At 36.9% G+C, this 25,643-nt stretch overlaps 2 protein-coding genes across 3 annotated transcripts in view; both read right to left on the reverse strand.

Moving 5' to 3' along the window:
- The window catches only part of plac8l1 (PLAC8 like 1), a 9,119-nt gene extending 5,213 nt beyond the window's left edge, over window positions 1–3,906 (reverse strand). Inside the window, exons 1-2 of the mRNA XM_062046491.1 lie at window positions 3,855–3,906; window positions 776–1,164 (exon numbers count right to left, since the gene is read on the reverse strand). Coding sequence (XP_061902475.1) covers window positions 776–1,077 — 302 coding nt within the window. The 5' untranslated portion in view covers window positions 1,078–1,164; window positions 3,855–3,906. The remainder of the gene's footprint in view (window positions 1–775; window positions 1,165–3,854) is intronic.
- A 48-nt stretch (window positions 3,907–3,954) lies between these two features.
- The window catches only part of LOC133650960 (leucine--tRNA ligase, cytoplasmic-like), a 47,494-nt gene continuing 25,805 nt past the window's right edge, over window positions 3,955–25,643 (reverse strand). For both annotated transcript variants that reach the window (XM_062048775.1, XM_062048774.1), the window contains exons 21-32: window positions 25,298–25,355; window positions 25,145–25,208; window positions 20,989–21,172; window positions 20,827–20,917; window positions 20,537–20,677; window positions 19,894–20,034; window positions 15,807–15,917; window positions 15,615–15,725; window positions 13,299–13,403; window positions 9,336–9,431; window positions 9,126–9,258; window positions 3,955–4,377 (exon numbers count right to left, since the gene is read on the reverse strand). In XM_062048775.1, coding sequence (XP_061904759.1) covers window positions 4,172–4,377; window positions 9,126–9,258; window positions 9,336–9,431; window positions 13,299–13,403; window positions 15,615–15,725; window positions 15,807–15,917; window positions 19,894–20,034; window positions 20,537–20,677; window positions 20,827–20,917; window positions 20,989–21,172; window positions 25,145–25,208; window positions 25,298–25,355 — 1,441 coding nt within the window. In that variant the 3' untranslated portion in view covers window positions 3,955–4,171. The remainder of the gene's footprint in view (window positions 4,378–9,125; window positions 9,259–9,335; window positions 9,432–13,298; window positions 13,404–15,614; window positions 15,726–15,806; window positions 15,918–19,893; window positions 20,035–20,536; window positions 20,678–20,826; window positions 20,918–20,988; window positions 21,173–25,144; window positions 25,209–25,297; window positions 25,356–25,643) is intronic.

Consider the following 25,643-nt stretch of genomic DNA (forward strand, 5'->3'; position numbering starts at 1 on the left):
ATGTAAACAAATACTAATAAAAAATTCACAATTTCATGTGATTCTTTATACTTGTATATATGTATATATATATGTATATATGTTCTTACAGTGCGATGTTACTAAAAAATGGTATCAAAATATGATAAAAAGCACATTTATAATATAAATGAAAACAAACACTAATTAAAAGTTCTCAATTTCATGTCATTTTGTAGACTCATTTGTGAGTTTTTACTTGTTTTTTCTATCAGTATTTGTTCTTACAGTGGCTGTCACTAAATAATAGTATCAAAATAATATAAAAAGCACATAATAAAATAATTTAACTAAATATTGAATATAAATTAAAGGAAATTATAATAAAAAAAGTTGAAATTTCACATTTTCAACACCCATTTGTCTTTTTTTTTTTTTACTTGTTTTTGTAACAGTATGTGTTATTGTGGCTGTTACTAAATATTGACGACACATTAATATAAAAAACATCTTAAAATAAAGAAATATTTCATATATAGTTCTCATTTGTGGATCCTTTTAGTAGTACTAATTAGATACATTGAAATTTTCTGCAAAAATACAACTCTTGAGTTCAATAAGACTAAGTCAGCAATACTAAGGTGTTAAGTTTCTATGTCAGGGGTTTAAGGTGAGTACACACACACAATAGATGTTAACTTATTTCAATGTTTAAGAAGAGTCTTATTATAACCAACCAAAAAGACACAGCAGCTGAAGCAAAACACACATTCGCTGCGTGTCAGCGGTGAAGAAGTCGTGACAAGCCAACACTTACTGGTGTGTGACAACGGTGGGCTCCATCATTACCAGCTGCTGGCATCCACACACCGGGAGCGGGGCCAGGGTAAGCGGGGAGTCAACAGGGGTGAGGCGGTGGAGGAAGAGGAGGGGTGAAGTGACACTTCCCCAGCGAGAGGCGGTGTGTCGGGGGCAGATAAAAAGGACAACGCGCTGCATGACACAGATAAGTCTGCTAGCTGTCCTCTGCACTAAACACTGCAACAGAACAGATACATGGACATAATGCATTAAAACACATGATGCAAAACTGCAAGTGTGGGCTTTAAAAGACAACATAATATGCAATTTAATTGTAAACACAATAAATGTTATACTCCCCCTTGAGTGTCAGACAATGAGGTGGGGAGGGGTTCTACGGTTCACCTGCAAAGGAGATGTAGTCATGCATTTGCTTTGTTGTGACACTGACCTTTCACATTTTCTTGAATAGACTTGAAGCATGTGTGACAGTGACACATCCTCCCCCCGTTGCCAAAAGGCATTCAATTAAAACATACAGAAATACTAGAAGAGATTAAAGGCATCACAGGGTATAAGCATCAAAAGGAAGACATTTGAATAATAGTCATCCCTAAAGTAAAATATTCATACTGTTGCCTTTGAAGCAGACTGAGTGGAAATACTGTACGTGTCTCAGTGGTGTCCAAAGCAAGGCCCTCAGGGCTAATTGAAACTTTTTTTAAATTTTTGATTTTTTTAAATATATGTAATTAAACATGGCATGCATCAGATCACTGCAGAGGATGATTCAGACCACATTGAAGATAAAAAAAATAAAAAAAAACGAAATTGTCGTACTCAATTAAACCACTTTTTCTTTTTTTCTTTTTTTTAAAAAGGTCACTATACTTTTAAATGACTATTTAAAAACTAAAAAGTATTTGTTCATTTATCAAAACTTATAAAGATCCAAAACAAAAAAAACATTTTAAAAGTATACACAAATATACACAGTAAACCCTTGTTTATTGCTGTTACAGGCTTGCTGAGGAAGGACGGCCTTCACCCTAACCGGGAAGAGACCATCGCTCTTACTAGCAACATAGATTACTGTTTGAGTCGCACTTGACTAACGACACCAGAGCAAGCACGGACCCAAGCAACTACAGTGTCTGTTAGCCCGGGTGAGGAGTCAGTTAGGCGAGAACTAACCAACGCCAAGCTGGAAAACTCCTGCACACATAGCATTTCCCGTAGAATAATACACAACTCACATGTTTTTTCTGTAGTGACTGTGCCAGAGGTGAACATGCATTCTACTGAGGTGGCAAATTATGATGCGTTAAATCTATCGCAGCACCAAGCCAATAATCTCAAGATACCCATCATATCAATTCCTAGATGTGATCGAAATTAATTAAGGCACACTACACAAAATAAACGTAACAATATTAACATCAGTACTACGGATACTATTGACTAAAATGCCTCATAACAGCCCACTACCTATAGTATGGATTTTTAAACATCAGATCATTGTCTCCCAAAACGTTATTAGTTAATGAGGTCATTAGAGACAACAATCTTAACGTCATTGGTCCGAGCGAAACTTGTCTAAAACCAGATTAATCTTTCCCGCTTAATGAGGCATCTCTTCCTAACAATAAGAGTGCACATATTGCCCGTCCCTTTAAAAGAGGTAGAAAACCTTAACCTTAACTCTAACCTAAGTAAAAAATGTAAATCATTTAAGGTCCTTACTATGAGGTCTGTCACACCACTACCTCTCCATATGGCTGTTATCTGTCGCCCCCATGGACTTTTAGACTTTTTCAGTGCATTTGTTGATCTAGTGATTCACGCAGATAATATAATTATAATAGTGGATTTTAATATCCACATGAATATGCCGTAAACCCCTCCGTGCGTGGCGCTCCAGATTATAATCGATAGCTGTGGTTTTACACAAATAATAAATGAACCCACGCATCGTAACGGTAATATGATAAACCTAGTCTTTGTCCGGGGTGTCACCACCTCCAAAGTTATGGTACTCCCGTACACTAAAGTAATGTCCGATCACTACCTTATAAAATTCTAAGTTCTGACTCATTGTCAACAAGCTACTAATAACCACTGCTTTATCAGCCGCGACATTAATGCTGTCACAACTATGACTCTTGCTGGCCTACTGCCTTCGGTATTGGCACCATTCCCAAATTATGTGGGCTCTATCGCTAACCTCACGAACAACTTTAACGACGTCATTGATAGCGTAGCACCGCTAAAGCTAAAAAAGGCCCCTAAAAGGCGCACCCCCTGGTTTACAGAAGAAACCAGAGCACAGTCATGTAGAAAGCTGGAATGCAAATGGCGTGCCACTAAACTTCAGGTTTTCCATAAAGCAGAATGAGATTTTTTTTTTTTTTTTTTAACAGACACGAAATCACACCTTTTACCTGTCCATCCATCCATCCATTTTCTACCGCTTATTCCCTTCGGGGTCGCGCCTGTTCGCTCTTTTATTCCAACATAGTAAATGCTGCTGGAGGCTGAGCCAAACAGTGGCCATGTTACTGAATAGCGTGCTCTGAATGGTTTTGGTCTCATATAGTGGCCAATAAATTAATACCATTGTTAATAGTTTTACATAATTTAGCCCTTTTATGCTTGGAAATGCTTAATTTGGGCCAGCAATCTGTAGAACATGTGTAAAAAATACACATATACATAAAGTGCATCATCCGGAAAGTATTCAGTGTTTTTGGCTTTTTCCACGTTATGTTAGGTTACAAAAATGAATTCATTTTTGTCCTCAAAACACATAAAATCCCATAACAAAAATGTGATTTTTTTTTTTTTAAATAAAAAAACTAGGAAATCACGTCACGTGTACATAAAAGATTCAATAATTTAAGCTTTTACAAAATGGAACTTAACCATGTTAAAAGATCATATTGGATTCTAAAAGCAAACATCTATTTTAAAGTGATTAAATAACGATGACCACACATCATACAGTAACCCTCAGTGAATAAAATTTGGACATCCCTGCCTTAACACTTAGCCTGCTTATTTTCAGCTTGACTTGTTCAGGAGGAAGTCCCACTCACCACCAACATTCCAGCAGTTATTTAGGGGAGAAATAATTTCATGCCGTTGGCATCCTAGAGAGAAATAAAGACAGTTGATGAGAGGATGTTCAACATTTCATATCATAATGTTTATTATTTTTTCTGGAAAAAGCACACAATGGACAAACACCATCCAGGAGGGACCATGATGCCTCATCTTAGATGTACAAAATAAGCCGGCAGACATGACTCCATCACCACGACAACAGGAGCGGTCTGAAAACTAGAAAGTTGTGCTATCAAAATGTTCCTAAATCCAGAAATTATTTGTGTCGCCTTCATGTGTATGAGGGATTTTAAAGAACCAGGTAGGCCAGAGTGTCCCCGATGTCCACAGTGACGCCGTCGTCGACCACCGTGACTTTCTTGGCCTCCAGGTTGATGCTGAACACGGACTGAGGGGAGAGGAGCACTTTGCCATGCTCCTCTTGTCCCAGCACCGGCACACGACGGGGGCCCAGCAGGGGGTCCTCGTACCTCATCAGCTTCACTTTGGAGAGATCTGGAGAAGGAAGCGTTTGGGAGCGCCAGGGGAGAGAGATAAAGATGCACAGAAGATATAGAGTCAAACATTTTGTTTTTTTAACTTTAATAATGTGGAAAACATGGGAAAAGTGGAAAGATAATTAATGTAGCACTTTTAAACCACATGTTCATCTATTAACAAGTACAAAACAGCAACAGAACCAATGTTGTAATAGCAAGAGAGAGTCAGCTTTAACATTGTGAACTCAAGTACTCATCTGTTCCATTCACACATTTTAAAAAAACTTTAAAAGCAATGTCTTAGAAAAATAGATCACTCTTAAACAACACTAATAGTTGGTACTATGATCAATGTTAATTACAAAACTAAATATAGGATATAAATAATAATGGAAGTATTAGTGTTTGTATATAGTATATTATTGGTACAAATGTTTAACCAACACGTGTACAGGGATATTTCACAACTGTTTGTCTATGTCTTTACTGCGTATATATTTGAACAGTGTTGTGTACAAGGTGTATTTATAATATGTTGTGTAAAGGAAATTTCATATTTCTATGAAGCTCAAGATCAGAGCCCGATGTCTCCTGGTTTTACTACATCTTGTATTTGAGATTGTTTATAGGGTTAGGTGAAATAAGTGCTCAACTTCAGCCTAAACCCTTTCGGTCTGTAAAATTGTCAATTTATGAATGTAAAACTGTTTATTTTGTTGACCACTGACCGAATAAATAATAAACTAAACTAACTAAGTACGACACTATTAACACACTAGACTTTCAGCTAGGTAGCGCAACAGAGGAAAATGAAGCTGCATGATACTTCTGATGCTGCTACCGCCTTCTGATGGGACTTAATTTTTTTTTTAAACTACATCAGGAGGTTGCTCACAGCCACAGCTACAATGCTTATGTTTTTATGTAGAGAATGTTACTACCACTTTTCCCGTTTTAGTTGTGACCTACTTACAGTATGCTGATTGAACATTGGAGTGTGTCAAAAGAAACTCACATTAAAATTATCGATACGCTCTTGTCACATAGCGTTTTTTTTTCCTTTGGTTGCTATAAACTACTTTCATTGTGCCTTCATGGTGGGTTGAGTCACCATTTTACATGTCATCCAGGAGTGAGAGGCTGGATCCCGGGCCGAAGTCACAAAAGAAAAAACAGCGGCGCTAATATGGTGGACTCGAGTGGAAAAAGTTATAGATGCCAGCAGAGTTGAAATCAGAAGAGTGGACTCACGTTGTCTTTAATCATTTGGATGGGACAAAGCTGGATAAGGAATTTAGACAGGACCAAAATACGATACAAGAGTGGCACGACAAACCTTGTTCACCACCATTCTGAACTCGCAGACAACAGCAATAAAAACATTTATTTTTATGTTTCTACTAGGGCTATCATAAATGAGTTCACTTGTGTGATTAATCACATAAAATTATTGCATTAATCATAAAGGTGAAACTCCACAAATTGTAATATCTCGCAAATGTTCGTTTATTCCAGCATTTAAATGTACAAGGTGAAACTACTATACTGCTCATAACATGCAGCTATATATATATTTCAAGCATTCTTATTATATAATTTTGATAATTATGGCTTACAGCCAGGGGCGTCTCTAGGTTTGAGGAACAGGGGGGTCTTAGCCCAAAGGAGGTTCCTTGATGAGAGTGTGCAAAGTGCCCAAGCAAATAATTTTTGCACTTGCAAGATCTTTTCGCTCACAACTTTTTGGCACTGTATTAGAATTACCCAACAAAAACTGAATACATCTAAATGATTGAAAGTGGCAGTGTAAGAATGCTTCAGTCATCTTTAGTAAGCATGAGATGGCCCGAACACCTAAGGACAGTGTTGTTGCATGGAAAAGCTAGCAGGCAACTAGCAAACAGGATAGCAGGGTAAACACACTCGCACAGGACTACAGAGTTGACCTGAAAACAGAGGAGGTTCTGGTGGAAATAAACTTTCTTGCCTGGAAAACAGGTGCTGGATGTCCACCCAAAGATATATTGTCTGTGCACAACCTCTTTGATTCAGAATTTTTGCACTTGCAAAACCTTTTTTGCTTACAACTTGTTGTTACTGCATTAGAATTACACAGCAAATACTGAAGAAATCGAAATGGGTGTAGGGATGGGTGATATGGACTATCACAATAACCCGCCATTTATTGTGAAAACGATAAAAGTGAAGATAAAAAACACACATAGAACTTTCTGACGATGAGTCTGTCAGTGCATCCAATCTTCAGAACCCCCAAAACATTACTCTAAAATAACACTAAGGCTCTTAAACTACATCAATTAAGTTTAGGTAGCACACCTATACTGCAAAACTGTAGTAGTGTGATTTGCTTATCATACGTTATGGAAGTCATTTTTCTGTTAGCAATATTACAGACATTATTATTATTATTATGAGTTTTACATTACAAATCAATGAGTTAATGTTATGATGCGACTTCAGTGGGAACTCTCCCGCGCTTCGGTCGGATAATGGCGAATAATGATGACGCTTATCATAAGCCTCATTATTACTCACCAAAATAAACGGTTATAAAATAAATAGTTGAGAAATTAGCAGAAACAGGCGAAAGTAATGTTTTAGGAACTCACATCAATCAATGTTTCACCACTGATCGCCAAAACGCTCTTCAGAGCAGACATCGAAGCAAATGTCCCCAAAACTGCGGGAAGACATCTTCTTTTATAATCTTCTCCGCGGTTCAGAAAATGTTGACTTTGATTGCACAGAATCCTTGAAATTGCCACAAATGCGCCAGTACTGAGACGACTAGAATCGGAGCATGTTTACTTCAGAGTTTACTTCCATAAAAACTGCAGGACTTAGAGACTTATACAATTTTTATTGATCCACAAGGGAAATTAACGTGCAACGTTATGACGGGTCAGTTTGTGTTTACATTGCAGTCTGGACACATTTTTTTGTAATGTGAACGACTACATAAAAAGATCGGTTTGACAAAAACGGGGGCTTTAGCCCCCCTTAAATAGGCCTGACAACACCAATACTTACAGCTTAGGAAAACCTTCAATTGAAAATGTTGGGTTTTCAAAAATTGTAGGCCAAGATAATAAAAATTAGAACAAACGTTTGACATATCTCACTTTGCATGTAATGAGTGTATATCACATATTAGTTTCACTTCACATATGAAGTTGAGTTGCTGAAATAAATTGACTTTTACACAACATTCAAATTGTTCAAGTTTTACCTGCATAAACGCAAATCAATCACACAAAAAACAGTAATAAACACACATTATATTGGTATTATTGAAAAAGTACACACTTAAGTTTCCAATTTCGTTCATTACACTACTTGGTCCATGTGTCGGCAAAACTGCCTTTGATTAGTATATATTTTTCCGTTATGCCTTTATGATGTTCCGTGTTTATTTAACTGCGAGTAGAGGCAGGTCAAACCACTGAAAATATTTGGTTGCACTTAATTTCTCGTGTAAATCTACTGCTAATTCAACCTGAAGAGTTGTTGGTTGCACTTTGTCTTTGATGTTATTGTATTATTTTTATGTTGAAAAACTGCAAAAGTAGCAGGCAAATCTAACGTTAAAATGTTGGTTACTGTACTTTTATTGAAAATTTCTTGAATGTTGAAAATGAGAGCAGAAAGTGTTTCCTCTTGTTAATTCAACCTTAAGTGTTGGTTGCACTTTATTCAAATTAGATACGAATGCATTGGCCATTAATTGTTGTTTACTTGCCTGTTTGAATCCATAATTTCTTTAAACGTAACTCCCTTACAAGAAATAACAGATATATAGGAATGATCACCAGCATTCATCCATTTTCTAACGCTTGTCCCTTTTGGGGTCGCGGGGGGTGCTGAAGCCTATCTCAGCTGCATTCGGGCGCAAGGCCTGGCAGTATACACTATTTCACAGTCACACTGCTTGATTTTTTTTTCTTATGTTTTCCTGAAACAATTTTAACTCACTAAGTAGTTTAGGATCGTATTGTTCTAAAAAAACAAAAAAAAACAGATTGTCCCTGAATAGTTTCGGCAACCACAAATTCTGAAATGACTTGAATCGTTGTCAAAACAAATCATTATGCCCCTACTTACCAAGTTTTCAGCAAATAAATAACATGTAATTTGGCAAAACGTAAAAAAGATGTTGTATGACATCAAGACAAAAAAAATGCATTTCTGTCCAAATATTAAGTTTTTTTTTTCAAGTTAATTTAAATTATGCATGTGAGTATAACCTGTGATTAATCATTATTAATCCAAATTAATTGGTGTAATTAATCCGGCTTAAAAAATTTATCATAATAGAGCACAAGTTGCTACTAAATAGAGTTGCTTTACTTGGAGACATGAGATGTTGTGTTTTCAGAATGAATTAAAGGATTGATGTATGTATGAGAGCAACAGACTTACTCACAATTTCCATGGGATTAATAAAGTACTACTTTATTTTACCTAACTGTTTGTACTCCGATGAATCATGCAGCAAAATAAATCAACTAGGACATATATTTTGTTGTTGCTTGTTTTTGATTCACCCCTTTAAGTACACTGATATATTGTAGGCAATTAGGAGCAATAATAATGGCAGTAATGCCATATCGAGAAATCATTATGAGCTCTACTTAACACCAAATTCTTTTTAACATTTACTCCCACTATTTTCTAAAAAAAAAGAAAAAATACTGTTGTGTAAACAGACAAAAGAAAACAGATGAGCACTAGGGGGTCACGGACCTTTGACGAGTCTGCTGACTTTGGAGAGTCTGCGGACAACGCTGTCTCTGCTGTCCCCTTGTCTGATGTCAAGCTTGGTAGAGAAGATTCCGTTGCAGGGCTGAGGGTTTACCAGGGACACGCACACTCCGAGCTGCGAAACACAACACAAACATAATAACAGACCGGTTTCCATTTGCGGAGTCAAATGTGCAGCACAAAAGCATTTACCTCCGATCTGAACAAGGAGAACGGTTTCCCCGGGCAACAGTCTTCCCGGATTTTGTCGTCGGCCTCGGACGCAAACAAGACATCGATCTGGTCCAGCTGCGGGTAGAAAGAAACACCTTTAGAGTAATTGGTGTTTGCAAGGTTAAGCATCACATGACATCGTGTGGCTCCACACTCTTTAGCTCTATCACTTATCTGGGATGCTGGCGTCCATAAAATCATCTCATACATCAATGTGGCCATAAAAAGCATCCACTAACAACGTGTTACGCCTCGTTCATAAACACATTATAATGGGACTGTTTGTGAATGTAGCTTGTCATTACAACTCCGTACAGTACATGACGTTGTAGCTAGGGGTGGCACGATCCGATATTGACATCGGATATCAGCAACAAAAAAAGTGTCAAATCATCTAAAATCTCAGAAACAAGGGTTCCGATGTAAGCGCTCCGATACAAGTAGTCCTGCAGTGCGGTTAGTCTTTTCTTGTATTTTAGTGAAGTTATTTACAAAATGTAAACATGGTAGGTTATAGGCTACTAGGAGCTAGCAGCTCCACAACAGTTAAGCACACAAGCGAGACATACGTAATAAGTGTTCTTATGAAACAATACTGCAGTCTAAAACAGGACATTTGTCAATAAAAGTAAGTATCAAATAATTATAGTTACAAATGACTTAGAGATACTAAGTCGTGAAGGCAGAAGAGTATTAAGAAGTATCCAGTAATAAACGTGTCCGCATAATTCAACTTACTGCATCATGAACTTAACTTAATAAATTATTGTAACCAATGAGTGTTGCAAAAAAAACAATTACCACTTCACTTCAATTAGTAGAGGTGGGAATCTTTGGGCACCTCACGATTCGATTACGATTCAGGAGCTACGATTCAATTTCAAATAGATTATTGATGCATCTTTAATTAATGTATATTGATGCATATTTACATTTATTTCGTTTCACTAAAAAGGCATGTATCACTTGCAACTATTAAAAAACATTTATTTGTAATAAGAACCAGAATAATTAATTTCCATCACATTTATTAAATTAATGGAAATGTGTGCTAAACTGGAACATAAGTGCCTTAAAATAAAAAGAGCTAGTCAGATCTCTCGGTGAGGTTGTTCGCTCAAGTCAGCCATTTTTTTAACATACTTTACAATAAATAAATCGATTATAGATATTTGCTAATCGATAATCGATTAGTCCGAATTGTGATGCATCTAAAAATCGATTATTTCCCCCACCTCTATCAATTAGTCCATTTCAGACGGTAAATAATAAATAGGTTAGTGTTTTTTTTATACATAACATTGTTCTGAGTAATGTCACTTGATCAAGCCTTTTATAGCATTCCACACAACAAAATATTAAAACTTGGTATGATTTGTGCTGATATCGTATCAAATAAATATTCGTATCGGCTAATATCGGTATCGGAAGTGAAAAATACCGGGTCACCACTAATCCTAACACTGCTGTCACGATCGGCCTTCGCCACAGTATGACCCCAACGCAGAGAAGACAGAATAAATATTATGACAAAAAGCGCACTCAAAAGGAGTGAGGAAAAACAACTCCGAACGCACACTAAAGTTGTGGAGAAACGGAAATCGCACACAAAAGGTGTGGAACGGAACAAGTAAACACTACACAGCAGCGCAGGAACAAGGAGTGTGAGTGGAGCTAGAGCAGAGGAGATAAACACGATTTGAAGGGTGAACCATCAGGAATAAACTGGCGCCGAGTGAATGGACTGGATAGCTTAAGTAGTCAGGAGGAAATGGGTATCAGGTGTGTATGAGGGTGGCTCCGCCCCGTGGCCCAAAAACCAGGCACTGTAGCAAAAAGCAGACAGGCTGCCAGATCACGGCAGTTGTTTCTTAACACCTCATAAGCACCAGTTCTGCCAGAGAATAGGACGACATGGGATTAGTGTTGCCAATTTAGCAACTTGTTAGCGAGAATTCAGAACAAATCTAGATTATAGTAACATTTTCTGCTTTTATTTGACACTTTTAGAGACATTAAAGCACATATTGCTATTCTCAACAAGCATCAGCAATTACAGTATGTCAATTTGGTAAATTTTGTCTTTAATCTCTACTTTGCAAGCCAACTCCACAGGTAAATTGCAGTCCTGTGAGAAGCACTTAAATTTATAGATACCGGTAAACGGATCCAAATCTGGTGTCATGTCTGGTGTAAACAATGTTGGGATACGACTTTTTACCAAGTTAAAATGATACTTGGGGAAACAAAAAATAAAGTTTACTGTTTTAATGAATAGAAAGTATATAACACAAAAGAGTGAATCAAAGCGAATTCAATGTCACCGCTTGAGAGAAAAAAAGCATCTGAGGAAAGCAACAAGTTTCTTTGGGTTTCGATTTGGCCATAATAGTGTTTTACTCCTTCTAAGATGGGGTGAGTAACGCTTCTTTCGAACCACCGCTGGTGTGCAATCATTCAGAACTGACATGACCCAAACAGAGCACAAAGCACTCTAACCTGGTAAGACTCCCAAGGTGGTGAGAATCTGCTTCTTTTTGATTAGATTTTTTTATGATGAGTAATAATAAAAATATTTTTTGTATGCATCAAAGTTGATACCAGCAGGGGCGTAGCACGAAAATCTATGCCCCTATAAACAAGACTCTTAAAGAGCCTCCATCCCACCCTAAACCCAATTCACACTAAACTCTGCATGCACGCAAGCACGCACGCACAACATATGTTTAAATGCACCAAATAACTAATTATTGCACAGATTTGGTTGAAACCAACTTTTTATTACACATCTGAAAACATAACTAAGTCTATGACTATTTAAAGATGGGATTAACATATCTAGATAAACCCCCTCAATAATTTTGTCTTTAATATGTTTTTTTTTTTACAAAAAATTGCCAACAAAATCCATATCAATTGGCCTAATTGTTAATCTTAAATAATTATTTAACCTGTCATATTCACTTAAAAATTATTATGATTATGATTAAATATGATTTGTCAAGTTGTCCTTTACTTTAGTGTCATGTAGGATTATCATTAGTGGATAATACGAATCATAAGAATACATTCTATTATGATTTTGTTATTATTAGTGAATCGCCTAGGTGAGTTAAGTCTCCCCCTGCCTGTAAAAACTAGTGACGCTTTTGGATCTAACTTTAATCAAGGGTCTTAAATGCACCACAGTTATGTACAATGAGCTACAAAAGTGAAACTTGAACATAACTTTCTCCTATGCTGCCACAAATATAGCATCCATCCATTTTCTACCGCTTGTCCTTTTTTGGAGTCACGAGGGGGCTGGAGCCTAACCCAGCTGCACACAGGCGGAAGGCAGGGTACACGCTGGACAAGTGGCCAACACAGATAGACAACATTCACACTAACATTCACCCATTTTAGTGTTGCCAATCAACCTATTCCCAGGTGCAAGTCTTTGGAGGTGGGAGGAAGCCCACGGAGTCAAAGGGAGAACATGCAAACGCCACACAGAAAGACCTCAAGCCCGGAAATCAAACCCAGGACCTTCTAATTGTGAGGCACTAGCACTAACCACTGTGCTGCCCTCAAATAGATTTATTATATTTGTACTTTTCTTCTATCACTTCATCCTTGTTCCAAAATGTTGGTGCTTTGTGTGAAAGCTTAGAGTTGAGCTTTGATGAAGTACATGTTGAGTAAAGTGGTCCAAGTTAGCTTTGCTGCAAACAATTTTACATTTTTGATAGGGGTTATAGGTAGTCTTAAACATTCTTAATTTGATTTGATTTAAGCAACTTTCATGGCTATAATAATTCTATATTAACATTTATGACGTCTTTTAAAAAAAAAATGTTTTATACATTTTTAAATTGCAGTATTTTTTTCCAAATTTTACAAAAGCCCAAACTCGATATGTATTTCAGTCAGCAATAGGACTTGACAATGCTAACTTCATACCTCAAGAGAATTTGTCAAGTAGACCAGGTTCTCCATCAGAACTGCCCGCTCATCGAACTCCAGCTCCAGATCCAAAACCCTAGGCCCGTTCTTTTCAAGGTTCTCCTAAAGAAAGATGGACCCAGCAAAACATGAAGATAGTTAACGGTCATGTGACGGCTTGTAATAGTCAAGCAAGATGAATGTCTTCAATAAATCAAGATTTGTTTTTGTTGTGGATTAAAAGTGAACATTCGAACAGAAAAAAACAGGAATAAAAATTTAAGTTGAAAAAGGCAAAAAGACAATAAGCAGCTTCTCCCAACGCGACAAACCATCAGTATTAAAAAAATTAATGTTCCTGTGCTTCGGTCCAATTAATATATTAAAAATAAACGTCTTTGCTGGACACAAGAATAGAGGAACATTTTGCTGGACGATATACAATGCATCCGGAAAGTATTGAGAGCGCTTCAGTTTTCCCACATTTTGTTATGTTACAGCCTTATTTCAAAATTGAATAAATCCATGTTTGTCCTCAAAAGTCTACACACAATACCCAATAATGACGTGAAGTGAATGCTATTATTTTTAAACTAATTTAAAATAAAAAAATCACATGTACACAAGTATTTAGAGCTTTTGCTCAATACTTTGTTGATGCACCCCTGGCAGCAATTACAGTCTAAAATATTTTAGAAAACGATGCCACAAGCTTGGCACACCTATCTTGGGGCAGTTTTGCACAGTCCTCTTTGCAGCGCCTCTCAAGCTCCATCAAATGGTTGGTTTTCATCCAGGATGTCTCTGTACATTGCTGCATTTAGTCTAGTCATGGACGTGACCAAGAACCCGATGTTCACTCGGTCAGAACTACAGCATTCCTCTGTGGAGAGAGAAAACCCTTCCAGAAGGACAACCATCTTTGCAGCAATCCACCAATCAGGCCTGTATGGTAGCGTGGCCAGGCGGAAGCCATTTCTTAGTAATTACTTTGCCAAAATGCACACCTGGAAAACTCTTATGCCATAAGGAAGAAAATGGCATGATTGCCAGGTGTCATGTTTGAAGGAAACCAGGCATCGCTCTACATCAGGTCAATACCATCCCTACAGTTAAACATGGTTGTGGCAGCATTGTGCTGTGGGGATGTTTTTCAAAGGCAGGAACTGGGAGACAAGCCAGAATGGAAGGAAACATGAATGCAGTGCCGCAAAGAAAAATGGGCGAAACTGCCCAAAGATAGCTGTGCCAAGCTTGTGGCATCGTATTCAAACAGACCTGAGGCTGTAAAAACTGCCAAAAGTACATCAACAAATAATTGAGCAAATGCTGTGAATACTTATGTACATGTGATTTTATTTATTTATTATTTTTAATTAATTTGCAAATTAAAAAAACAAAACTTTTCACATTGTCATTATGGTGTCGTGTGTAAAATTTTGAGGAAAAATATTAATTTATTCCAAATTGTGGAAAAAGTGACACGCTGTGAATACTTTCCGGATGCACTGCATTGTCGCACAAATTATTGACGATAAAAGATATTGCCAGCACTTTATTTGAGACCAAATAACGCACTAATGTAATCTTAATATATAATAATCATGCAAGCAACCTTTTCAAACACATTAAGCTCTTATTTGTAATTAGTATTTTTTTATCATTGTAATTGGAAGTCTTGAACTTTTAATACTACATAATTAAACAAACACAAATAAAATAAAATCTCAATCTCTATTAGCATAAATTGAACATCAATAAATATCGAACATATTGAAGTGCAGTTTTTTCCATAGTTGAAAAAACTGGATCAGGTTGTTTGTTGTGTTGTCCTTTGTTGCCATCATTTCCCAACAAATTTAGCAAACTGGTTTGTCCGTGTTGATGGGCTCATCTTTCTCATTCGGTTTGAAGCCGAAATATTCCCACACAGGGACAATTTGCTCTACAATCATCTTATTTCCTCCTAATTGTTGTTACTTTGCAGTGCTTCTCACATAGTCCATGCATTTGTGTCCCACCTCCGCCCACCGAGACAAAGATTATGGATCACTGACAAAAGTATTCACTGCGTTCATTATAATATGCTCTTGAAAAAACGCGCTCAGGTGCTGAGACCGATGCACAGAGTGAACCCTCATGCTCCAGACTGACGAAAGAAAAAAAAACACTCGGACATGGCAATTTATTGACCGCGGCAAAGTTAGCGAGTTCATTCTCATTTATTGTTCCATCATTTGATTTATTGCCCAACCATGGAAAAGGCCTTTGAATACTTTAAGAACACACATTCATAAAAAACAACACCTTACAATTTGCTAGTGGAAGACCTACCTTGATCATGGCCACAAAAGGCATGACCTTCTTCATGTATTTCTTCAGCTCGGCCAGCGCTCCAAGCTCGCTCGCGATCACCTTGTTGTCTGGGAGGACGCCGCTGTTGCTCTGCGCAAAAGGAAAAGACGCGATGTAAGCATCCTTGGCGGCATTGAGAACGTGCGATGTGCTGTATGAAGTGTCGCTGACCTTGTAGTGTTTTCCGAGCAGGGACAAGGCGCTGTGCTGCCATGGCGGGTAGCTCCTGGCCACATAGATGGTGCAGTGGGAAGGCTTGCTGGGAGGCTTGGAGTCACTTTTCTGTTGGAGCAAAATTAGATTAAAGCTAACTGATCTAATATTGCCAATTATATAGGAGACCCTGGTGTACTAATCTCATCATGAATCCCACAAGTGTTCTCTTTATGTGCAGTTTTTCATTTTAACCACGTTTAGTACTACATTGGAAACATTTACGTACTTGGCACGTCAGTAAGACTTTTAGTGAAGAGATTGTTTGACCATATATGGGCATACGTGTACAACAGCAAAGACTTTAGGTCAGCTTAAGACACAAAGTTTCCCAAACAGTGAGGCGAGACACAAAGTTTGCCAAACAGTGAGGCGAGGGCGATGAGGTATCAGGGGAGGCCGTGAGAGTCAGGGGGACTTCCAGTATTTACAAATGCTTAAACTATACACAAGCCCCCAGCGAGGTGGCAGCGGTGTTTAAATTAATCAACATGTTGACCAGGAAAGATGACAACCCTTTGATTTACTGTAAATACCTTAGTTAATGTCATATCCTAAAATTGACAAAGACAAATAAATAAAAATGATCGAGTTCTTAGTCGCATTTCAGTTTAGGCAATAGGCGTGAAAAAAATGTAAATACAAATAATCTGCTTGATGGCAAATTGTAAACGGTAAAAACAACAGTTTTACGGTAAAATTCTGACGAATGAGCAGGCAGTTTTTTAACATGAAACTCATGCTGCTTTTTACAGCATATCGCTGTAAATGGAAAAACAAAACTGTTTCTTCACGGTACAATTCTGGCAATGGGATGCCAGTTTTTTTTAACATTAAAAAACTTTGGTACTGCTTTTCCTGTTACAATAATACACCCTTAAAAAAACTGTAGATTATAGGGTAAAAAACTGGCAGCTCAGTCGCAGGAACTTGACCGTTAAAACACAACTGTACTCCATTTACAGTAATATGCTGTAAAAACCACCATCATTTTACAGTAAAATTCTGGCAAAAGAGCTTCCTTTTTTTGTTTTACCATAAAATCTACAGATTTTTTTTTTTTTTACACTGTACGAAAAAACATATACTAATCAAAGCATAGGCAATAGGCCACTGGCAGCTCAGTCGCAGGAACTTGACCGTTAAAACACAACGGTACTCCATTTACAGTAATATGCTGTAAAAACCACCATCATTTTACAGTAAAATTCTGGCAAAAGAGCTTCCATTTTTTTTTTACCATAAAATCTACAGATTTTTTTTTTTTTTTACACTGTACGAAAAAACATATACTAATCAAAGCATAGGCAATAGGCCATTGTGTAATACTATCATTCACTGTTAGACGTGGACCTCTGAGGGCAACCATAACTGCAATGTTGAACTAAATGAAAACGTTCAAATCAAATAGTTCCAACATACCTGTATTAACTGATTTTATAAACGTAAACATCAATAAATGTTTTCCTTCAACATACTTAAAGTTAGCTGGGCAGCTTTTAAAACATGTTTTCTTTATTTTTTTAAGGCTGCTACTCCTCTCATAGTCTTCTGGCTCTGACATAATATCACATAAGAGATATTAACTGGATGCTAGGGCTGGAGGATATGGCAAAAAAAATGATTGAACACTTTCAAATGGTAAATTATTATTTGTATTCTTTAATGACTTGTATACATTAGTGCTTCTCACCAGTGCTTTGGCAAAGGGCAACCCATTGTGAAATTTGTTTTTTTAAACCCAACTAACTTTAAGTTATATTTAATAAAAGTAAATTAAAGTGCAGTTTGAATTTAAAGTACTGTAAAATAATGTGCACAAACACATTAAACAAGTTTATTATTTCAGGAACAAAATGTTTTTATCCACACACTCAAAAATGGTTTGAGCTAAAAGTGTCTGCAGAGTTTTTAATACATGTTGTATCAGAGGAGTTGAATATTTGCACACATATAAACAACAAGTCTAATTGGAAAATATTTAGATAATAAAATGCATTTTTCTGATTAAATTAAGTGTGTTTAATCTCCCAGTCGTGAGCAATACAGTATAGTTCGGTCACAAAGACATGTGACAGATATCACACAAACACATTTTTCTTACATTCAAAGCTACTGAAATTTAAAAATCGTGTGTAACTACAAACAGTACAAATTACATATAAAGCAAAATAAAGTGTAAAGTGGGTAAAATATTATTGATAATATATTTTATTGAGACCGGTAAATGAATTATTGTATATAATAATAATGATGATAAGAAAGCTAGTTATTTTATTTATAAATAAGGGTTGGGAGTAAGTACGTTTCACTTCTTCCCACTCATTTTTGGATACGAAAAAAAACCTAACCATTATGTATTGTTTTAGTTTATGTGTTTTCATTGTGAAATATTTGTTTCTATTTCTGTACCTTACTATAATGTTATCAAGATTATTTCCTTTTTTCCATCATTTGTTATTTTGCTTTGTTTTTAACATGTCCAAAATCAACTACTACTACTACTAACTTGTACAACATGTAAAGTACAGAATATCAGAAACATTTAATAATGTAGAAAAAAATATCACCTAACATCTTTGACAATCAAAGCATGATCGTAACAATCCACATTTTGTTATTAATGCGTGAAACTGCTATCTAAACATGGAAGTGTAACTCCTCTCCTCTAAATGCAAGCGCTCCTACTGTAAAGCAAGAATACAAATTCTGTGTTCCTACAAAAGAGAAAATCTGAAAAGACACCAACTCACTGCAGGTATTTTTTTATTTTTTTTAAAACCGTGTTTATATCCTTCTCGTGTTGTGCTGTTTCAAAAAGCACAATGTTTAAAAAAACATTTTATTAAAGCAAATTAATTGTCCATTCATGGTATTAAAAACTTTAAAAATGATCTGTCTACAGTCCAATTATGAATGACGAAAAATTATATTTTTCTGCGATTATTCACAAAGAATTTTGAGTTAACTATGGCAATGTGATTAATCGTGATTAAATATTTTAATCGTTTGACAGCCCCAGTTACAATACATAATGTTAGAAATAGAGAACACTGAAACCCTTTATTTACGGTAATCGAAAAAATTTAATTCAACGATAAAGCAAATTTGCAACATTATGCCAAAAATATGCACAAAGCAAACTATAACCTGCTACTACCTATGAAAGTACAATAATTATTCTCAACAAAAGAGGAGAAATACAACCTCAGAGAAAAATTTAACTTAAAACATTTGTATGCACTTATAACACTTAAAACTTTTAGCATATCTGTATGTGGAATTAAATTATGGAATGAATTAAGTAAATAAATCAAACAATGTACTAATATTATCCAGTTTAAGAAAATGTTCAAATTAAAAGTGTTTACAAAGTACAAATAAGAAGAACCAAGACAAACATTCTGAACTTATTGATAATCTTATTCCTCTCACTACATGAAATACAACTTAATTAAATATTCTTTATTTACTGATTTATTTTTTGAACGTTATTTATGGAGTGTATCGTGAATAAATTGAAAACAGGAAGTGAACAAAAGAGCGAGCAGTTGCTATGTAATGGAAAAGGGGTGGGATTAAATAAACTGCTGTTTCCTACTCCTTTTCGAAATATGTTGAAAAGAGAAACTGGAAATTGTGATGTATCATGTTGTAATTGTATGAATGTTTGAAATAAACTCAAACCATAACTAATATATATAAATACATATACACGTACACATTCTGTGCATACACACACGCGCACACATTCAAATGTAGTATATATTAAAGCCACCACAGTACTTTCATTCAAAAAATGTACAGAAAACCAGCCATTGTAGTCCAATTAATGAACACATTTCTTGCCAAAAAATAGCCGATTGAACAAGTGTCAGCAAAACTGACCAATGAATATTCTGAACCTTTTCCATACAGATTGGTGTTCATAGGGATGCCTAAAGATACAGTATAAATGGCAAGCCTTATATTTTCATTATAGTTCACATGCTATATTAACCACTCAATTGTGCATGATATTGGCTGGCATTTGCCTGTGTTTTACCTTATTTTTAGGTGGGAGCATATAAGCTTTGAGTCTCAGTCGGAGGTCGTGTGCCGTCTCCATCAGATACTGAGAAGAGCGGATGAGAATCTCATCCACTGGACCGGCGGCAGGCCATGACGCCTTCATCAGGGATGTGGTCTGTGGGTGGGCAAGAGACGGCTTTAGAATCCTGGATTAAGTATTTATTTTATATTATGCTTTTAGCTAGTGGAAGAAATTAAACCTGATCGTAGGGGCTTCAGGTGCATGTTGCTAGGCGACAACCAAAAATACCCATCTCTAAGGCACAGCGGTGTTCTTTTGTACTTGTACATTAGAGCGTTAAAAATATTCTTGGCCCTTTGAGGTGCTAGTGTTGTTGGAAGGCACAAATAAAGTGTGCGCCTTCCTTTTATCGACGGCAAGAGGACGTGTGTGCGTGTGAAGACGAGCTCCTGGTGGTCATCAAGAGGAAGCGCGCTTAAATAAACCAGGCTGGCGTTCTCATGAATATTTACTAGAGCTTGTCTTTTAAACGTCTCTTTTCAAGAGAGGATAACACAAAAGGTGGGGAGGAAACAGATCAAAGTCTGGTTTTAACTCAACTCTCAGCCAGTTGGCAGCTTCTGTAACGGAGGTGCCAAATGTGCATGCGTCTTACCTTGCCCAGCAGACCCCAAGTGTACTCGCACAGGTGTGGACAGATGGGGGCCAGCAGTAGCGTTTGTCTCTCTATGAACTGGAAGACCAGCTCTTTGTGCATGCCTTCAATCGCCAGCTCTCTGTACTTGTCTTTGGCAGCCTGTGTGAAGGATGAATCGTTATCAATAGTGTTTAGGGTTGGATTTGGAACAGCTTTCTTTAGTACTTTGCCATGTCCATAAAGTCAATTTTATTGGAAAGATGCAGGAAAAGAACACTTGCTTGCAAAAATGACTGAATTATGTTTACCTGGAACTCAAAGAAGCCGCTCTTCAAAGCCTCCTTGTACATCATTTTGTCGTAGTGTTGCTCTGTCTTTAAGATTCCTGCATTAATTTCGCTGGCCAAGACACAAAATCCTCAAGTATCCAATGGAACCTCTGAATCTTACTACAAAATAAGAGTGTCTACCTTGCGAAGACGCGGTCATTGAAGGTGTCAGCGGGTCCGGTCCTCAGGTTGTTCTGGTTGGCTATCATCTCCTTCACCCATTCGATCCAGGTGTACAAGCGCAGGATGCCAGCGTCCGCCATGGTCTCCACGAAGTTGGCGTCCTCAACTGTGTCGCCGGCGTCGGCCAGAGCCAAACGCATACCTGAGGGTGGAGAAGGACGTTTTAACATCCATAGATATCACTAAGTATGTCACGCCCCTTTCAGCTGCGTGCCTATGGCGGGCCTAAGTAAGCTATTCGGGACAAAGTGTCAGGGTATTCCATTGTTGTAGATGGGTAGATGTGTTTGCGGGGCTTCCTCGTTACTTTTTCAACGTGTAAAAACGCCCTGTTTAGCATGGGGTTGCTCCACCCGCAAAAACTGTGAAAAGTTGTACATTGCTTTCCTCACAACCCAGGAAGAAGACAGGTATGGGAAGTGACGGTTCGCTATCAACACTGGAGAACCACCGATAACAGCATCTTTGAATCTCAGTAAAACTACAATAATGTATTTCGGTAACAGTAGAAGACAAAGTCAAACACATACAAATAGACGGATATTGAAAGAGTAAAAGAAACAAATTTGTGTGTAATAATAGATGAAAAATGAAGTTGAAATTTTTTTGAAAAAAGTGACAAGAAATATGTCAAAAATTAATAAAGCAAAATATGTTCTGGACCAAAAAAACACTCCATATACTCTACTGCTCGCCAGTGTTACCATATCTGACTTATTGTGCAGAAATATGGGGTGGGGGGAATACAAAAAGTACACTTACTCACTTAGCATGTTACCAAAAAAGGAATATCAGTTAGAATAATACATGAGTGATACATACAGTGATTACAAATATATCGGAGGCAGTCACCACAGTTGACATACTTCACACAAGTCACAATTTCTCAGTGATTGTTGAGTGCAGCTGAGATAGGTTCCAGCCCTCCCCGCGAACCCAAAAGGGACAAGCGGTAGAAAATGGATGGATGTTGGTACAAAGCTAATGAAGATTGTCACTACTGCCACAAGTGGCGGAAAAGTGTATTACAACTCAGTACCGCTGCGGCCCATACAAACCACAGCTGAGAAACTGTATGGAGTCGCTCGTGACCTAACAATAGGCCCGGCCCTATGGTTAAAAAATACTGGTCTACTCTACGCTAAAAACAGCACAGCATTCAAACTTATACAAATCATGGCAGAACTGTTGTTGCTTTCACTCAAGCACAAGAAGAGGGTGAGGCAACTTGCAAACATACAGAGACGGTTCGATTGACGACATTAAAAAAAACATAGCTCTAAATATTAGTGTAATTAATTATTCGCAATAAAGGTGATCATTTGACACACCTAGTTATATCTATGCTAACACCTGTTATGCCTGTGAACGTCTGCATTTTTACACCTTTTAAGGTGGGCAGAGACATTTATTTGTTTAAATGGAAGAAACACCCGCCATTTAATTGAGATACGGCGTCGATTAAAGTGGAGGCTGCTAATCAGTTGTTACATTGTGCATTGAAGTAATCAAGATGCTTTAATTATTGCTTGCCGACCCTCTGACAGTGGATTTTGGCGCACACGCACGCACACACGCACACACGCGCACACACACACACACACACACACACACACACACACACACACACACACACACACACACACACACACACACACACACACACACACACACACACACACACACACACACACACACACACACACACACACACACACACACACACACACACAAAACAAACATAGCTGTCAAACTAGTGAACTGCAAAAGAATAATGAATAGCACACCTGTGCATCAGCACAGAGACAGCAAAGCTAAACCCCAAAGATGTGAGGTGAACCGAATACGTCTATCTCTGTTAAGACAATGAAACCCAGGCTCTCGGTCTCCTACATCTACGGTCGGAATCCCTCCGTCATTGCCCGACAGGCAGCGCATAGCCCTGAAAGATGGGCCGTGAACTTAATACGTCTGTCTGCTGTCAGAACATGAGGTTCTTTCACAGACACAAACTTCCATTCATTATTCAACAAGGCTCAAACCAAAGTAGAAGCGGAAAAACAAGGTGTTGGGAGGAAAATCAAGGAGATTCTCTGTCAGGCACAAATGTGAAATTATTCACAGTTGATGAACAATTACTAAGGAAGCAATTAATGCTCTTCTGTCTTGTTTTTCTGGAGAGGATGTGCATCACTAATAGTCTTTATTTGTAGTCAGACAGTGTTGCATAGTTACACATATTAGTATTAATATAAGGGCCATTCCACCAAGTAAGTGCCATTTGCATGCCCAGGAAATAAGATGTGTGAACCCACGATAAAAGAAACTGGTAACATGTTTTATTTAGTTTGGTTTTTTTCATACTTTTTTTATGATCACAAAACACACAAACACAAAAATATGTTTTATGCAGCAAAGTGTTCTATGATTTGATCTGATTAAATATTTCATGAACAACATTTAAAAATATATTTTAAGCTTTTGTTATGTCAATGAATGGGTTTTTATTCAGTTCCTGTTAGACCAAAATATGTCCAATCATTTATTTTTTGTGTACTTGATATTTCAACTATGACTGGGTGGTTGGATATCAGCAGTCTTGTTGCCTAAATTATTTCTTTTGATGTTTTTTTATTTTGTTACATCACTGTAATGTGCTTGTGTTTTTAAGGCCCCATTGGTCTTTAGTATTACTTATTAGGGTCCGCACAGGACCTTTTCAATTTATTATTAATATCGTTATTAGATTCCTGAAAGGCCCCCAACCCACGCTAAACCTAATATTGTCACCCCACATGCACACACTTGTTATGTTGACATGTGCTAAAAACTAATTATTGACTTAAATTTGGCTGAAACTAGCTTTTTAAAACGCAACTAAAATTATGGGTTTTGCATGCAGCTTGTAATGTCGCCAAGATTTGGGAGTTTTAATCATCATACAACCTATTAATCACCTAAATATTATTATAAATCTGTCAAGTTTTCCTTTACTTCATATTGTAAGGTAGTGATTATCGGATTCATGTAAGATTATCATTACTGGATTTTAATAATACATAATTATTTATTAATATTATTTTTATTAGTGCATCTAATGGTGTCAAGCCTCCCCTGTCTTTAAAAACCAGTGACGCCTTTGTTTCAAACTTTAATCAGGGTTCCTTGAAGGAACCTTGAACCACAATTATGTGCTATGAGATGCAAAAGTAAAATTAAACGGGATTTTGTCCGATGCTGCCACAAATATATTTAATATATTTTTACCTTTCTTTTGTTACCTCATCCTGCTGTGTGTGAATGCACAAATGCGACGTTATGACATCAATGTTGATATAACATTGAAGAGTTTCATGCAGAGTTTGCCACTACCAGGAGGAAAGAACCATTTTGCGTTTTTGCAAGGGGTGTAGGTTGTGTTACACATTCTTTATTTGATTCAAACAATCTTGTTATTGAACTTTGACAGTAAAGTGTATTTGAACATTTGTCATATTTCATAACTGTCAGATTTATATATCATATTTAGTAGTCCCATCTTATGCAGTATATTTGATTAGTTCGTATTTCTCTAATCAGCCTCACCAAAGCCTAAGGTTTAGCTCTTAAATAAATTATACTCTTTGTGATTAACACACTATTTCATTTCATTTGACATGGTTGTAAACTGTTAGATTAGGTAAGTTAGATATATAATTATTGAATATGTTTAAAATCAAGAGTAAGATGACTTAATCCGTGGTGATTTTGAGTGGGCCCCAGGTCATTTTGTAGTAGAAAAGTTGGACCCCGAGGTCAAGAAGGTTAGGAAGCCCTGCCCTAAACAACCGCATGGTGTTTATGTAAGAGGTCACACAAATTAATTTATTTGCTAATTCTACGCAAAAAAATATTTTCAGTTATTGGCATCTTGTACAAAAAAAATGTTGGGGGTCAAAACACAGAAATTTCAATTAATTTTCAGAGAGTTTTAGCAAGCAAATGGCACTGATTCGGTAGAATGGCCCATAAATAATTATGTTTTTCTGACTAAATATTTACTGTATTAAAACTAGAAAAAGTGTTATCTCTGAGAAACTTCACAGCACAGACTGGATGCTTAAAATTGGCGTACCGTCTGCTGAGAACTTTTTGATGGCTTGGCTAAGAGTGAGGAAGTTTCCAGTTGATTTGGACATCTGTTGGCCCAAAACAAGCAGATGTTAACACAACACACCAGGAGACACACTTACATAACATAAAAAACAGCATTACAATTTAAACACACCTTTTCAGAGTTTAAGAGCAGATGCCCGTTTGCTCTCACTGCCTGTGGCCACTTTCCACTGTAGGCAATAGAAAGCAACACTATTAGAAACAATATGATTACGTATGATGAATTTTGTTGTGAAATCACCCATTTACAATAAGCGCGCTAGTAAGGGTTATAAGCTGCTGAGAAGTAGGTTAGTAGTCTATTAATTGTAATGAATTGTTATTAAGCGTAACTGTAAAGTGTAAGGAATTATTTGAAATATAACAATGTGCTTCCATTCGCTACAAGTAAAGAGGTAAGGCATTACTGCTAAATGTAGCTTTACAATTGAGCAAATAGTGGGTAATCCTTGCTAACC

The sequence above is a fragment of the Entelurus aequoreus genome, linkage group LG05 (genome assembly GCF_033978785.1).
Source record: "Entelurus aequoreus isolate RoL-2023_Sb linkage group LG05, RoL_Eaeq_v1.1, whole genome shotgun sequence".
NCBI classification, from domain to species: Eukaryota; Metazoa; Chordata; class Actinopteri; order Syngnathiformes; family Syngnathidae; genus Entelurus; species Entelurus aequoreus.